We start from the raw sequence: 16,020 nt of genomic DNA on the forward strand, positions 1-16,020 counted from the left end.
GGGTAACTTTTTTAATGTTTCACTATTCTAATATTTTTTTTGCTTTGGAGACTTGTGGGCGGAGTGCTGATGACGTCGCCCACTGTATGCTCTTTCGGTAGCCTGATTGCGTCCAGACTGAGGAAAAATCTGTAAACATTGTGTCCCTGACCACCTCTGGACCAGTCTTTTCAATGTGATATTTGTATTCAGATAGCAGAAGTCGCATGTAAGTGTCAAGTGTAGACGTGGCCCCAGACAGTGCAGAAGAGCTGAAATTCCCATACATGTACCTCTTCAGTCTACTGGAGTAGCTGGGTTACCAGGGATAAATTGGCTATGAATACAAACTACTAGGTGAGAACTGAGCTGCATTCCAAATGACAAACTATTCCTCATATAGTGCATTACTTTTAGCCAGAGGCCTCACATTTAATGGTGAACTAATAGATGTCTTAACTAAAGTACCTTTAATTGCACTGGACTACAGTTCAACTCACTTATGACATTGTGGATTTAAACTGTTTCATCACTTCAATCATCATATTTACAATGTTGAGTGTAGTAGTAAGGCTATGATAATGTTAGTGTGTATACTGTATAAAGTAAAACTGTCAACTTTGAATCAAGGTTCTACAAATTAAGGTCTGGGTTGGGTGAAAGATTACTGGAAGAGCAGCTACAAGTGATGGACCAAGAGACCGGAATATTATACTTGGTAGAATAGGCAAAATCATGAACTAACCATGTGAAATGTGGGTTTGACAAATGCCAGGAGAACGCTACCTGCACGAATGCATAGTGGCAACTGTCAAGTTTGGTGGATGAGGAATAATGGTCTGGGGCTGTTTTTCATGGTTCAGGCTAGGCCCCCCTAGTTCCAGTGAAGAGAAATCTTAACGCTACAGCATACAATGACATTCTAGATGATTCTATGCTTCCAACTTTGTGGCAACAGTTTGGGAAAGGCCCTTTCTTGTTTCAGCATGACAATGTCCCCGTGCACAAAGCGAGATCCATAGAGAAATGGTTTGTCAAGATCGGCGTGGAAGAACTTGACTAGCCTGCACAGAGCCCTGACTTCAACCCAATCAAACACCTTTGGGATGAATTGGAACGCCGACTGTAAGCCAGGCCTAATTGTCCAACATCAGTGCCCAACCTCACTAACGCTCTCAATATTCCAACATCTAGTGGAAAGCCTTCACAGAAGAGTGAAAGTTGTTATAGCATATTAATGCCCATGATTTTGGAATTAAATGTTTGATGAGCAGGTGTCCACATATTTTTGGACATTTAGTGTGGCTCTTATTGATAATTTTTTCCCTTAGTTTATTATTATTTATTTCATTTTTACCCCTTTTTCTCCCCAATTGGTAGTTACAGTCTTGTTATGTATCATTTTTTTTCTTAGTTTATTATTATTTATTTAATTTTTACCCCTTTTTCTCCCCAATTTTGTGGTATCCAATTGGTATTTACAGTCTTGTCCCATCGCTGCAACTCCCGTACGGACTCGGGAGAGGCGAAGGTCGAGAGCCGTGCGTCCTCCGAAACACGACCCGACCAAGCCGCACTGCTTCTTGCCACAATGCTCGCTCAACCCGGAAGCCAGCCACACCAATGTGTCGGAGGAAACACTGTACACCTGGCAACCATGTCAGCGTGCATGCGTCGGGCTGCCACAGGAGTCGCTGGAGCGCGATGGGCCAAGGACATCCCCGACGGCCAAACTCTCCCCTAACCCGAATGATGCTGGGCCAATTGTGCGCCGCCCCATTGGGTCTCCGGTCGGGGCTGGCTGTGACAGAGCCTGGACTCGAACCCAGAATCTCTAGTGGCACAGCTAGCACTACAATGCAGTGCCTTAGACCACTGTGCCACTCGGGAGGTCCTCTTATTGATGTTTTGAATGTGTGCTGAGCAGCAGTATGATCAGATCCTTTGTAAGCCCATATGTATTTTTTTCATTGTCTTTTTAATTGACTTTTGTACAATAAAGTCCTGTGTTTGTACCACACTCGCTCTTCACTCCACTCTCAGTCCCTAACAGTGCACACATGTATACAGTAGGGCCATACTTATATTGTCAAGTTACTGTTAAAACACACTTGAATATACCATAAGGTTTATTGTAGCATATCATACAAATCCATCTGTATATACATAATGTACATATACAAGGTTCAGATTATAGTACAGTTTCAGAATGCATATACTGTTGCTATAGCCGGCCTCACTGTTAACATCATCTTGAATTATTCAAAATCCAGTGTTCTTACCTTCAAAACATCTCTAAAGACACAATTCACCTTACTGGGAAATCCATTATTATTATTATTATTATTATTATTATTAACATTCCAATTTCATTTGTTCCTTTTTAATAAGGAACTTTAAACAATCTTGAAACATTCTTTGCCATCTTGAAGTCATAAGGTATTGCAATGACATCTCTGAACTGATGTGTGGGTGTGTGTGTGTGATATTACAATGTTGTACACAATTTGGCTCCTACACTATGTCCACCCAACACTCCATATCTTTGTAAACAGAGACCAGCTATACCCTCAAGCCTGTCCGAATGTAGCTAGTTAGCAGTCCAATTGCATTTCCCAGAAATTCCACTTGCACGATTGATGCAATAACAATAAAACTGCTCTGCTAGCATTGTTAAGAAATAAAACAAAAACTAAGGCACTTCTAGGATGAAAATATGGCAGTAGGGCAAATTGGGTAGCAGGTTTGACAGGTAGGATACAATGGGAAGAGGGAAAAAAAAATCTATTACCCAATATTTCAGACTGAAATGGCAGCAATCTTTCACCTCCGCAGAAGACTCAAGACTGCATTCACTGGATTGTGTGCAGTGGCGATCTTGAGCATCTCGTCCTGTACCTTCGCAAGGCAGAGTATCCGAGAGAAATAACTTCATATATTCGTGTTCATAGGATTTGAACACCTACATTGATAAATGGGTTACGAGTTGGAGAATAGAATCTAATTTCCCAACACTTGGTTGCACAATAGTGACTTGTTTACAGTCCAATTCCGTTGGTTGGGGAGTGAGATCCACTTCAGGTTAACTGCACATGTATTGTAGATGATCTCTCATTAGAAGTAGAAGCTGAATGGGAACATGACTGAGATTACATACAGAAGTTCGGCTTTAGATCAAACTAGACTGAAAGTCTCACCCCCCTTTCATTCTACCCTACCACCACTGACCTCCAAGTCAATGAAGAATGGGCCTAGAAAGTTGGCATTGAAATGGGGGCAAATTGCATAACTTCCCTGCTTTGATCTGGTGCACTGTTCAGTGCAAAAAGCTAAACCTTCTTCAATCGGATTCTGTCATTGTGAGGTAGTGTTCACCTGAGCCTCAAAGCAAAGCGTTTATAAAATGACCTCTGTCTGTGAGGCCCAATGTCCACTGCAGAGGGCATGTCAACACCCACAACTGGCAGAAAAGAGTTCAGCCAAAGTCGGTCTCTGGTTACATTTTGTGTTGAGAGGAAAGTAAAAATGTATTTTCACTCACTATAGGGCACATACACTGTCTGATAAAGAAGAACCTTTGTGTGCAATAGTGTGTATAGTTCCTCCGAATATATTTTCCCCCAGTGGTAGAATTAGTAAACGACTGATTAATTGTACAGGAAGCTTTGACCTGCAAACTATCTCTCTGATTCGCTGGTTCAGCACTTTTCAATGATAACATCCTTTATTGGTGTCCCACAAGCCAAGGTGGCCTATAAAGGAAGCCGCCTGTCTGGAACTCCACCTCCCAGCAGCTCCGTTTCTCTGAGGCACACCTGGTCCTGATTGGCCCTCCAGCCCTAGAGCAAACCGGTCCAAAGGTTGTAGCAGGCTGTGTTGATCACAGACTCCAGATGATGGTACATGGACACCAGCTGGGGTGGGGGGCTGCTGCTAGGCTGCGGTTGGGATGGCAACGGCTCCCTAAACACAACCTTGAGGCTCTGGTGGGAGGCAACAAAGATAAATTGAAAATGTCATCTCATGTTATAGCTTATAAGGAATTCATACACAGTATTGGAGAAGCTATATAATAATATAAATGGGATTTTAAGAGTGAGAGCATATCAAGGGGCAGGCATCCCAATTACTCACCGTTTTTCCTGCCTTCGTGTCAAGGAAAACCAGAACAAAGCAGTCAGTGAATTTCTGGTTTAGGACAGCCTGAAAGAGAAAATAAGAGAATTGCAGGGCAACTGTTTATTTCAAGCTATAATGACTTACTTAACCCCCCTATTCCACACAATATAACTTGGAACAAAAATAGGTGACTGCCTACAGTTAATAGATGGATGGGATCTTGTGTTTGCGCTGTTTAAGTATTTTTCCCTCTGGAACAAAAAAGTTATTGTGTGTGTCGTTTGCTAGGGAGGGAGAGGTGGAGTTTATGTCACCAACTACAGTACTAGAGCAGAACATCTCCAGAAGAAAAAAAAAGTCAGGGGGATGTTCTTTTGATCTCAACTCTCTCAATTACCATATTAAGTAGAGAGTAACCTCTTGACACAGAAGAGGAGATGAAATTTCCCCACAAGACTCCCATAATCCCCCTTGAGAGCCACGCTTCACATTTTTACACAATGTCAAAACCCTTCTTCCAAACTGCAGAGGTCTCACAATTTTACATGTTTGAACAGACCATTTTTTTTCTTTCTTCCTTCTTCACACTCAATAGTTATTTTTCTCCCCTGTTACCTATGAAAGTTAGAAGCCTGAGAGAAACAGCTGAGTTTCATTTAGAAAAGTTCAAGGTGACTTGAGGCAGTTCCTTATAACGGATTAGTCCAGTAGAACCGAACAAAAATATAAAACGCAAAAATTTCAACAATTTTACTGAGTTACAGTTCATATAAGGATATCAGTCCATTGAAATAAATTCATTAGGCCCTAATCTTTGGATTTCACTTGACTGTGAATACAGATATGCATGTTGGTCACAAATACCCCCCAAAATAAAAAGGTAGGGGCATGGATCAGAAAACCGGTCAGTTTCTGGTGTGACCACCATTTCCCTCATGTAGCGCGACACATCTCCTTCACATAGAGTTGATCAGGCTGTAGATTTTGGCCTGTGGAATGATGTCCCATTCCTCTTCGATGGATGTGCGAAGTTGCTGGAAATTGGCGGGAACTGGAACACGCTGTTGTACACCTCAATCCAGAGCATCACAAACATGCTCAATGTCTGGTGAGTATGCAGGCCATGGAAGACCTAGGACATTTTCAGATTGTGTACAGTTCCTTGCGACATGGAGCCGTGCGGTATCATGCTGAAACATGACGTGATGGAAGCAGATGAAAGGCACAGCCATGGGCCTCAGGATCTTGCCATCGATAAAATGCAATTGAGTTAGTTGTCCGTAGCTTATGCCTGCCCATACCATAACCCCATCATGAGGCATTCTGTTCACAACATTGACATCAGCAAACCACTCGCCCACACGACGCCATACATGCTGTCTGCCATCGGTACAGTTGAAACCGGGATTCATCAGTGAAGAGCACACTTCTCCAGCATGACAGTGGCCATCGAAGGTGAGCATTTGCCCACTGAAGTCGGTTACAATGCCGAACTGCAGTCAGGGTCAAGACCCCAGTGAGGATGACAAGCACGCAGATGAGCTTCCCTGAGACGGGTTCTGGCAGGCTGTGCAGAAATTCTTCATCAGCTGTCCGGGTGGCTGGTCTCAGACGATACCGCAGGTGAAGAATCCGAATGTGGGCTGGCGTGGTTACACGTGGTCTGCGGTTGGACGTACTGCCAAATTCTATAAAACGACATTGGAGGCAGCTTATGGTAGAGAAATTAACATTACATTATCTGGGAACAGCTCTGGTGGACATTCCTGCAGTCAGCATGCCAAATGCACTCTCCCTTTAAAACTTGAGACATCTGTGGCATTGTGTTGTGTGACAAAACTGCCCATTTTAGAGTGGCATTTTATTGTCCCCAGCACAAGTTGCACCTGTGTAATGATCATGCTGTTTAATCAGCTTTTTGACATGCCACACCTGTCAGGTGGATGGATTATCTTGGCAAAGGAGAAATGTTCACTAACAGGGATGTAAGCAAATGTGCCCACACATTTTAAGAGAAGTAAGCTTTTTGTGCGTATGGAACATTTCTGGGATCTTTTATTTCAGCTTATGAAACATGGGACCAATACTTTACATGCTGTGATTATATTTTTGTTCTGTTTAAAAAGTTGACCTTCAAAATCCATTGAAATCAAATAGGGGACAGAGGGAGGGAATTAATGATTGAATATTACACATATAGATTGATATAGTATTTGCCTTGAATGCATTTAATAAACAGTGGAGTCCAATGACTGAGCTATGGGAACTTTGATAGAGGCACCCGGTGGTTTTGATGTTGTTGCATGCAATGTCACGATACAGTTTGGCTTGAGGCGGATGGAATCATTCGAATGTGGAGTAGAGAACAGGGGATGATTAATTTGCTTAGTGGGGTGCTTTCCCCTGTTAATCTGCATTATATTCTGGATCACATTGAATCAGCTGGAGGTGCAGTAGCTGGTGGTGCTGTAGTCCAGTGGTTCCCAAACTTTTGGGTGCGGAGAGGTAGGGGGAGATGAACAAATGCAATTGTTTTTGTTCTTTTTGAAAGTCAGGCTTTCAACTTACTCTTGAAAGTTGTAATAGTTGAATGCACAAGGTGCAATTTTGAAATTGGGTAGTGCATCAGTAGGTTTCCTCTTGTCATGTCAGTGATTGCAGAACTTAAGAGAGCTATTTATATATTGTCAGAAATAGGGGGGGGGGGGTGGCACCTCATAATATACCGGGATGGAATGTGTTCAGTGGGGAGAAGTGTTGATACCTTTTCCATTGCAGATTTTGCTACGTGTGCCCTACTGAACATGACCCTGATTTAGTGGGGGTTGAGCTCTGAAGGCCGCACTCTGGAAACTATTTTGACAAACCATTTGAATTCTACTGTGATTGTGGAGTGGCAGTTTTGACATGTTCTTGTAGTGTTTATATTTTATACATTATATTAGTTGTTCTGTTCTTACCAGATACTGAATGCCACTGTCATCAAAGTGTCGGCAGCTCTGAGGGAATCGAGTCAGAAGCACTTTGATCAGACTCTGGTACCAGCTGGGACTCATGGTTAGGAAACAGTCCTGGAACCGAGAGAGAGGACACAAAGCTTTAAAAAAAAAGAGGTGTTATTGTTCAACATTTCGACCCGAAAGTATTCATCAGGCTTCTGAACTACAGACAAAGATATGGCTTGACCCTACATGTTACCACCCACACACAAAACCGCTTCAGCAACATAAGAACTATTGCTAAAACTGGAAATACAAATAGCCTACACACACACTGACAAAAGATGCATTAGGAATTAAGATAAAAAGTAAAGATCTTTCAAAGTCTTCTAGATATTACCTTCCAAATTAAAAATACAGAAATAGTACACATCCAATTACTAAGCTGGCTTTGAATCTAAAATGTATAAAACATTTCTTGGCTGAGAATCTGTGATTCCCTGGCATACATTATGAATAGCAGCAATTGATGCAGGCAGAGAAGAGGATCGGGAGGGAAGGCGAAGCGGGGGTGAGCTGTAGGCAGCTTTTCAACGGCGACCCCTGCGATGCTGTAGAGCCTACTCAGTTCTCAACGTGCATACTTTACTACACACTCTTAATCTGTTCTCTCAGCTCGCTGGCAGTGAAGTTTCCATTCCACTTCTTTTTTCTTTATCACACAGCCATATAAATAGTACGTTTGGGTTTTTAAATTAGGACTTTCCTGTTGATAATTGCTGAGATCCCCGTGGGAAAGACAGAGCGGGTATTATCTTGGAAGAGGGCAGCTCTTTACTGTAGCTATACCTCCACACTAAATTGAAGTGTAGATCTTTTACTACATAATGATATAATAATGTTTTTTTTATTTAAAGGCTGCTCACCACTGTCCCAAATGGCACCCCATTGCCTATATACTAGGAAATAGGGTTTGGGAAGAATCCCATGCTAACATCCTAGTCAGAATGAATACCTTCTGCACGTTGGGCTTCTGAGCGTCGAGAAGCTTCAACCTCATGATGGATTTGATAATAGTTTTAGTTAATCTTTAACGAGACATCATTTAAAATAAATTACATTTGTTACTAGAAAAGAGTATCATCAGACACATTCTATGTGTAGTTCAATTTGGTTTAAAATCTATTTTGAACCTGGGGATCACATGTAGCCAGAGTAGACCTCTGGTACCTGAGCCCTATCCCCTAGTTGTGAGCAGCATGTAGACTTCTGAAATGCCCAGAGGGGTCAGGGGGTATAAAACAAACTCACAGGTTGCATCCCAAATGGTACCCTATTCCCTAAAACGGTGCACTACTGTTGAAGAGAGCCCACAGTCCATTGTCAAAAGTAGGTAACTATATAGGGAATAGGGATGTAACTACAGAATAGATCAAATATGACATGTGGACAGTGGAGTAGCTACATGTAATCACAATGCCCATATCTGCATTCAGCGCATTTACACATTCTCCAACTGCCCATGACGATACGACGGCAGCACTCTCCTCATGTTGCAGTCACTGTAAAGCTTGTGTGGTTAATATATGGAGGATACGGCCTGGTCTTGGCTCCATTCTCCACCTGCCTCCCTGTCTCAACTCTGATGGGATGAGCTGCTGTGGTGCACTGTGGGAAGGCTCTAAGACTCGAAGGAACTGTCAGTCACACAGTGAGGAGCCCAGTAGCCCACAACCACTGGATCAGGAAAAGTATGGGGGCTTTTAGAGGGAGCCTGTGATTATCAGGATTCCTTTCTCCATGGATGTTTCTCTCCTGTTTCGACACGCACAAGAAACATGTGTACACACACACACACACACACACACACACACACACACACACACACACACACACACACACACACACACACACACACACACACACACACACACACACACACACACACACACACACACACACACACACACACACACACACACACACACACACACACACACACACACACACCTCTCTCTGTGATTATCACTATTCATCCAAGGATGCTGTGGAGTCGTTCCTTGTCATTTCAGCAAGCCATGACACCCACCATCTCAGATTGTTCTGAAATTCTTTCTGTAGTTAGAAACAGCTAAGATTGGCATTTCTGCAATTTAAAAAAAAAACATTTTATTTCACCTCAGCAACATTAAACTAATTGATTGCACTCAAATTGGCCACTTTTATTTCTAGGATCCAGATAATATCCAATAAATATAGTACCCAACATCCAATTTGTACCAACATTTTTTCCTACCAATGAGTAAGACATGAGGAATCCCCCCCAAAAATGTCAAAAAGCCCCCCACACCCTGTGCCAATCCCACCCCAACAACCAGTATAAATTCTTTATGTTTAACAATGTAGTATGGAGCTGCGGCGAGGAACATTGCTTCTCCATACTATGTAATGTATTCCCTGTGAATCTGGTGATGTGTTTTTCCTCTTTTCAGAGAAAATAGTAATTGAAGTCGCTTGCATTATTTACCTTAAAGTAGTGCAAAAGTACCAGGACGCTTCTGTTCCTATTATACCACCACACTCATCCATTGTGCTGGTCTCTTGTCTTCATTAAATAGGTGACAACATTTCCTTTACAACTTTGGGTAGAAAACCAAATAGGGCTGTCCCCGACTAAAAACAAAATCTTGGTCGACCGAGAGTCATCCTGTTCTTTCGACCAATCGGTTGGCCCATATATAGGCGGACACACCCCTATGTGTTTGAATAAAATAAACTACATATGCAGTGAGCTTGTCTGATGCTTTAACCATACTGTTTGATTACATAATTAAGACACAAAAATGACTCAAGAAAGAGTCCGATGGTCACGCCATGTTAAAAAAATGACAGCGAGTTCCTGTGTGACTGGCGCACGCCGTCTCGCTCTCCTCCCTACAGCAGCGGAAAGGCACCACAGCACAGCAAGTGTTTATTGCGCTGTCCGTGCAGAAGCTTCAACATTATTTCAGCCATTTAGTTTCTTACTTGTTTCTGACTGAAAAGTTGTTACCGAAAACCCAAATTTGTTTAGGAAAAACATTCCCTATTCCCTCAACCCTTGCTCTCTTTACATGACACATATAAGCATGGCACGAATGTAACCAATAGGGCCTGACCTATAGCCTATCATAATCACATCAATAAATGGGTTATAACAAACTCCAAACACAGTAACACATGACAGCACAATGGATGTGGAAAAATAAACTCGAAACTGGTGAATGTTTACTGGTTGCTCAGAAGGGAAAGGGGAAGTCAGATCTGTGGAAGACATTGAGTTAGTTGTGGAAACTACTGGAGATCAAGAAAAAAGGAGGGTATAGGAGCAAGCGATGCGTGAGTATTGTGTGCCAAACAGTTGACTACAATATATATTTTTCAAACCCTTTGGAACAGTGTAAACACTAAATAAATAAGTGTACCAGGGAGGCTGTAAAGCCTTTATTACAGCAGACTAAAAACAGTTGCATGCATTTGTGAATTGCAGGTTATTTATTGTTTAGGCAAATTACTCAAAGCTCCCTTTGTTATTTCATTTTAAAACTAAAATGCTTGATTGAATTTCAAAGCCTGAATGTCTCGTGTGCTGTGTGATGGCATGAACGAATGAATGATAGATTGATACAGGAGCCTATATATGGAAATATAGGCCTAAGTAAATTATGGTATTAACCTCTCTGCGCACGGAACCCGGTAGCGGGATGAAATTCGACAACATACGGTGATCGCTACATAAGTCATATTAAAGAAACATTCATGAAAATACAAGTGTCTAACATGTTTCGAAAGCCAAGAATCTTGCTAATCCAACTGCGTTGTCAGATTTAAAAAGGATTTACTGTGAAAGAATACGATGCGATTATCTGAGGACAGAGCCCCATAAAAAACAACTATTTCAACCAGCACAGGCGTAACAAAATCACAAACTGCAATAAAATAAATGGTTTACCTTTGACGATCTTCCTCTGTTTGCAATCCCAATGCTCATTGTTACACAATGAATGGTCTATCGTTTGATAAAATACATTTTTATAGCCTAACACGAAACATTTTGTGAACCGCTTGTGTTGTGAATTCCGTCTCATTCCATTTGACGACACACTCGATGTAAATACACACACAAAACGTGACTTTTCCAGTCATATACAAAGAGCACTAATGATATCGACATTACTTATTATTATAATGATAATTGTAATAACAATAAGAAGGAGATCAAAAAAAGATTATAGTGTTTTGCTATTGTAATGTCATTGGGTTGCATGGGTTTAATGGTAAAATTCCACTAATCACAATACATGCAGTGCTTTCAGAAAGAATTCACACCCCTTGACTTTTTCCACATTTAGTTGTTTTACAAAGTGGGATTAAAATGGATTTGTCATTTTTTTGTCAACAATCTACATAAAACACTCTAATGTCAGTGGAAGAAAAATTATATTTAAAAAAAACAAACTTTTTTTATTAATTTTTAAATCACACTAATATATTTTGATTAGATAACTATTCAATCCCGAGTCAATACATGTTAGAATCACCTTTGGCAGTGATTACAGCTGTGAGTCTTTCTGGGTAAGTCCCTAAGAGCGACGCACACCTGGATTGCACAATATTTGGCCATTATTCTTTAAAAAAATTATTCAAGCTGGGTCAAGTTGGTTGATCATTGCTAGACAGCCATTTTCAAGACTTGCCATAGATTTTCAAGCCGATTTAAATCAAAACTGTAACTAGGCCACTCAGGATTACTTCATGTCATTTTGGTAAGCAACTCAAGTGTGCATTTGGTTTTGTGTTTTCGGTCATTGTCCTGCTGAAAGGTACATTTCTAACTATCTACCTGTGTCTGTAGGTGCTCAAAACCATTGCCCCAACCATTGTGTAATTGGAGCAGGGTACTTTTAATTATTGGAGCTCTGAAGAAAAGCCTTTATTTTACAAAGCCAACAGGTGAAGGATGGCTATATCGTTAACATCAATAACAAACTTCTGGGTTAAAGTGTTTTTTTTTTTTGTTATTGCAGAAGATAATCTGTTCTCAGTAACTAAATGTATCCATCTAACAAACACAAGAGGCTAACAGGAAACTCTACAACACTGACACAATGCATGCTTATCTAACTCAAGAGGTACATAGCCAAATCAAAATCAGCACTGGAACGCAATATCCTAATATGGACATGACGTGATACTGGAAATTAGGCTATTGAAAACAATACATATGTACAGCTGACTGGAACCATCCAATCGCTCTGAACGGCTGCACAATCCAATCAGTGACCGGATGCGTTTTAATGATGGGTGTAGATGGCTCTATAATAATTATGCCTCTTGCTGTATGTGTACAGTAGGGTGCTGATGGGCGTTTGAGAGGTTTCCGAAGCAGGAAGAGCAGCAAACAGATGCGGTCAAATCAACACAGCAGCTACTGCTAAAGCAATAAGTGAATAGAGGCGATACAAACAGGACCTGAGAAAGACACGTTGCATCATACATCACTGCACATCTGAGTGAATCAGTGAGGAAGGAGGGTTTGTGTGTAAACAGGAGAGCAAGGTCAGGGTCAATCATTGAAAAGTAAATGAGGAAAATTGAGTATTGGAATTTCAGCTTATTTCCTAAATTGACTGACTAGAAATGGAATGGGCCCCGACCCGGCAGGAAAGACATCAATATTGAAGTATGGCGGTGAGGTGAGCTGGTGTGGTCTGTAGTGGAGTGAGGTACAGTGTGTTCTTTACCAGCTGTGGGTCGATCTCCTCGACAGATCGACTCTGCACGGCGTTGAGGAGCTCCTCCAATTCGCTGAAGGACAGTTTGCTCAGCTTGAGCTTGTCCATGGCCAGGTGATGGTGTTCACCATGGAACAGCCTCCTCCACAGATTATCCCTGCGACAGTGGCCCATGGCCTGCTCCACGCTCGCCTGGATCTGCCTCCGTGCACAGCCCACCTGGATGGATTTATTTGACTCATTTAAAATACATTGCCTATAATCTCATGTACATGTCACATTGGCAATAACTACGACGTAAATATATCAGTACACTGATTTCTTTAGTTATACTAACATAGTAACCTATTCCTTTTTTTTTTAAACAGAAATGAACCTAGTATGAAATAGTAACCTACAGTTTCTTCATCCATGCGAGTATAATGTTACGCATATTAAATAGTTCAAGATTAAAAACACAATTAAGTTCTAGCAGTCCTGGAGAACCCTACCTCCTGATTGAGTAGAGGGAACAGAGGAGAGGGGTAGAGGAGTCCCTGGGCCCCAGACCCAGACCTCCGGCGGCCAGTCAGGGGGTAAAACTCGTTCCCATCGCTGGGGGTAGAGATGGTGTCTGGGGCTGAGGTTGCAGGTGGGGTCTCCTCCCAGAGGTCCGGTTCAGGGTCCCGTGCCCCGCCCAGTTCTGTCCCTCTCTCAGGGGGAAGCTTTCCTCCCAGGTCGCGGGCCTCTCGGTGTATCTGGGGAAGCTTTTTGAAGCGCCGCATGTCAGCAGTCAGCCGGGGGAACAGCTCTCGCTGACTGGTCATGATCACGTAGTAACGCAGCCTGAACCATTAAACAGACACAGATTGAAAAGACAGACAAGTCACTCTCAATGCAGTGCAATAAACCTCTTACATACACAGAGATATTGGTACAATACACTGCTTCATGTTGTGTAACCTACTGTATAAGGTGAATGCACCAATTTGTAAGTCGCTCTGGATAAGAGCGTCTGCTAAATGACTTAAATGTAAATGTAAAATGTACAGAATACTAACCTACTGTTTTCAATAGCAACCTACTGTACGAAATTGTAACCTACAAAATTGTTGCCTTTCTCCAATTTTCAAAAGAAACCATTTCCCCACAGCATTTCAGAGGATTGAAGAAGGGGAAATGGGATACCTAGTCAGTTGCGCAACTGAATGTTATTCAACCAACACGTCTTCCTCATTTAACCCATACCCTCTGAACCAGAGAGGTGCGCGTGGCTGCCTTAAATCGACAACCACGTCATCGGCTCTCATGTTGGGGATTAACTGCCTTGCTCAAGGACAAAAGAGAGCAACATGGTTTTCACCACATGTATACATACCCTGGTCGGGTTATCTGACAAGGAGTAATTACTTCCCCCATCCATTGTGTGATATTTATACAACAGGTGGGTCTAATCACGGATGCTGATTGGTTAAAACCGCATTCCAGCCGGTGTCTATTCCACAAGTTAGCACCGGCTAAATCTACGACGTTAAAATGCCCGCTCACTCTGTTCCATCTGACTGCGCAATCCACTGTCTCATCAGCTCAGCCAGGCAATTTATAAACTAGATCTACACTGGACCTCAGCAGATGTCTCTCTCCCTCCGACTGCTCCTCAAATGGTGCGGCATTGTGACACACCAGCAGGGACACGTCAAAATCGTCATGGTGACGCAGGCCTTCCAGGTCCTTGTAAGAGCCCGAGCTGGAGGAGAAGAATAGGTCATGAATAATGTATCTTTTAAAGTCGCAGAGGTGTGTGTGTGTGTCCATAAACCTACCTGTTCCAAAGTGCCACCAGAGCGTACTCATGCAGGTCGGAGCTGGGTGGCGCTCCCTTCTTGCCTTCGCTGGTCATTGCAACCTTGGACATGCGAAGGGGCTTCATGCCATAGGTGCCAGCGTGGTCAGTGATGTAGTTATACAGCTGGTGGGCTGTGATCATCCCCGTAGAGATAGAGAAACTCCCTGACAGAGACAGGTAGAGAGCATGAGCTCACTGACAGGACATAGGCCTAGATTCAACCCAACACAGATTAGTAACCTGCGCACAGCGACATACATTCAAAGGCAATTTCCCAGATGTTCACGGAGACCATGCTCACGGTTTAGGCTCAAGCAGAGATCACATGTGAAAGTGAAATCGCAAAGCACAGGTGGTTTATGTTAAAGCACAGTCTTAACCATGTTCCTACTGCTGGGACTCATCTTCGCAGCAGCATCCGGGTCTACTTGTTTAGGTGGGCTGGCTCAGACTCACCCTGGAAGACGTGATTGCGTCCGAATTTGGGGATGTCAGGGTGATGAGCAATGAAGTCCTCCAGGAAGCCGGTCAGCTGGTATCCCTGCCGCAGGGTCATGTGACAGCCCACCAGGTACTGGTGCACCACCCGCAGGTGGAAGTCATAGCTGAACGAGTGCACGTGCATCAGGTCACGCACCTTATCACACTCCTCTGTGAACAGCATTGAGAGCTGGAGGTGAGAGAGAGAGGGGGGGCGACACAGTGTAGACCCTCACTACCGAGTTCATTAAGGGTTGCGGGGATGGGATTGAATGGGATACACCACACAAACACACAGACAGTCAATCGCACGCAATTGCATGCACGCATACAATGGAACCTACCAATCACCTAGTCCAGAGGAAGAAGATCCCCATGACCTAACCTACCCAGCATCCTTCGCATCCTCAGATCATGACCTTAAACCCCAAACCCCTTTTTTACAGGCGATACATTCACAAAATCATCTGAATTCTCCTGGATTAAAATCGAGCCAGCATTGGCAGTATCATATGCACAATTCAATGTTTTATAATAGTGTTTCTAAAGTTAGGCCCAGCGCCTCTCTCGCTCTCTGCTATCTGTCTAGTGTCTAATAGTGATAGCAGCCCCATTAAACTGTTGTCTACAGCCATTGTCTGTCTGTGTTGTATCCATCCAATCTGTGGCAGCATGCACTTAAAGTGCTTATACTGCAACGCTACTCCCAACCCTCCTTTGTGAGAGCCTTTCGTAAGCAACTGTGATATCAATCAACTTCACAATTGTATATCTTATTTAATTAAATCCAACATCAAAGCGGAGGCTTACAAAAGCATTAAAAATGGCAAAATGCGGTGAGAGGCTGGAGCATGCTGTAATTACGACACAATAACAGGAGCTAGGGTTCCGGGAGGGGTGTTCG

General features: G+C 42.7%; 1 protein-coding gene across 5 annotated transcripts in view; it reads right to left on the reverse strand.

Annotated features, from left to right (window-relative positions):
- Nucleotides 1–2,090: 2,090 nt before the first annotated feature.
- The window catches only part of LOC118358648 (KICSTOR complex protein SZT2), a 110,701-nt gene continuing 96,771 nt past the window's right edge, over nucleotides 2,091–16,020 (reverse strand). For all 5 annotated transcript variants that reach the window (XM_052480282.1, XM_052480284.1, XM_052480283.1 and 2 more), the window contains 8 exons: nucleotides 15,093–15,306; nucleotides 14,614–14,800; nucleotides 14,415–14,537; nucleotides 13,303–13,636; nucleotides 12,821–13,030; nucleotides 7,059–7,169; nucleotides 4,114–4,182; nucleotides 2,091–3,962 (listed from right to left, as the gene is read on the reverse strand). In XM_052480282.1, coding sequence (XP_052336242.1) covers nucleotides 3,819–3,962; nucleotides 4,114–4,182; nucleotides 7,059–7,169; nucleotides 12,821–13,030; nucleotides 13,303–13,636; nucleotides 14,415–14,537; nucleotides 14,614–14,800; nucleotides 15,093–15,306 — 1,392 coding nt within the window. In that variant the 3' untranslated portion in view covers nucleotides 2,091–3,818. The remainder of the gene's footprint in view (nucleotides 3,963–4,113; nucleotides 4,183–7,058; nucleotides 7,170–12,820; nucleotides 13,031–13,302; nucleotides 13,637–14,414; nucleotides 14,538–14,613; nucleotides 14,801–15,092; nucleotides 15,307–16,020) is intronic.

The sequence above is a fragment of the Oncorhynchus keta genome, chromosome 26 (assembly GCF_023373465.1).
Source record: "Oncorhynchus keta strain PuntledgeMale-10-30-2019 chromosome 26, Oket_V2, whole genome shotgun sequence".
In the NCBI taxonomy this organism is placed as follows: Eukaryota; Metazoa; Chordata; class Actinopteri; order Salmoniformes; family Salmonidae; genus Oncorhynchus; species Oncorhynchus keta.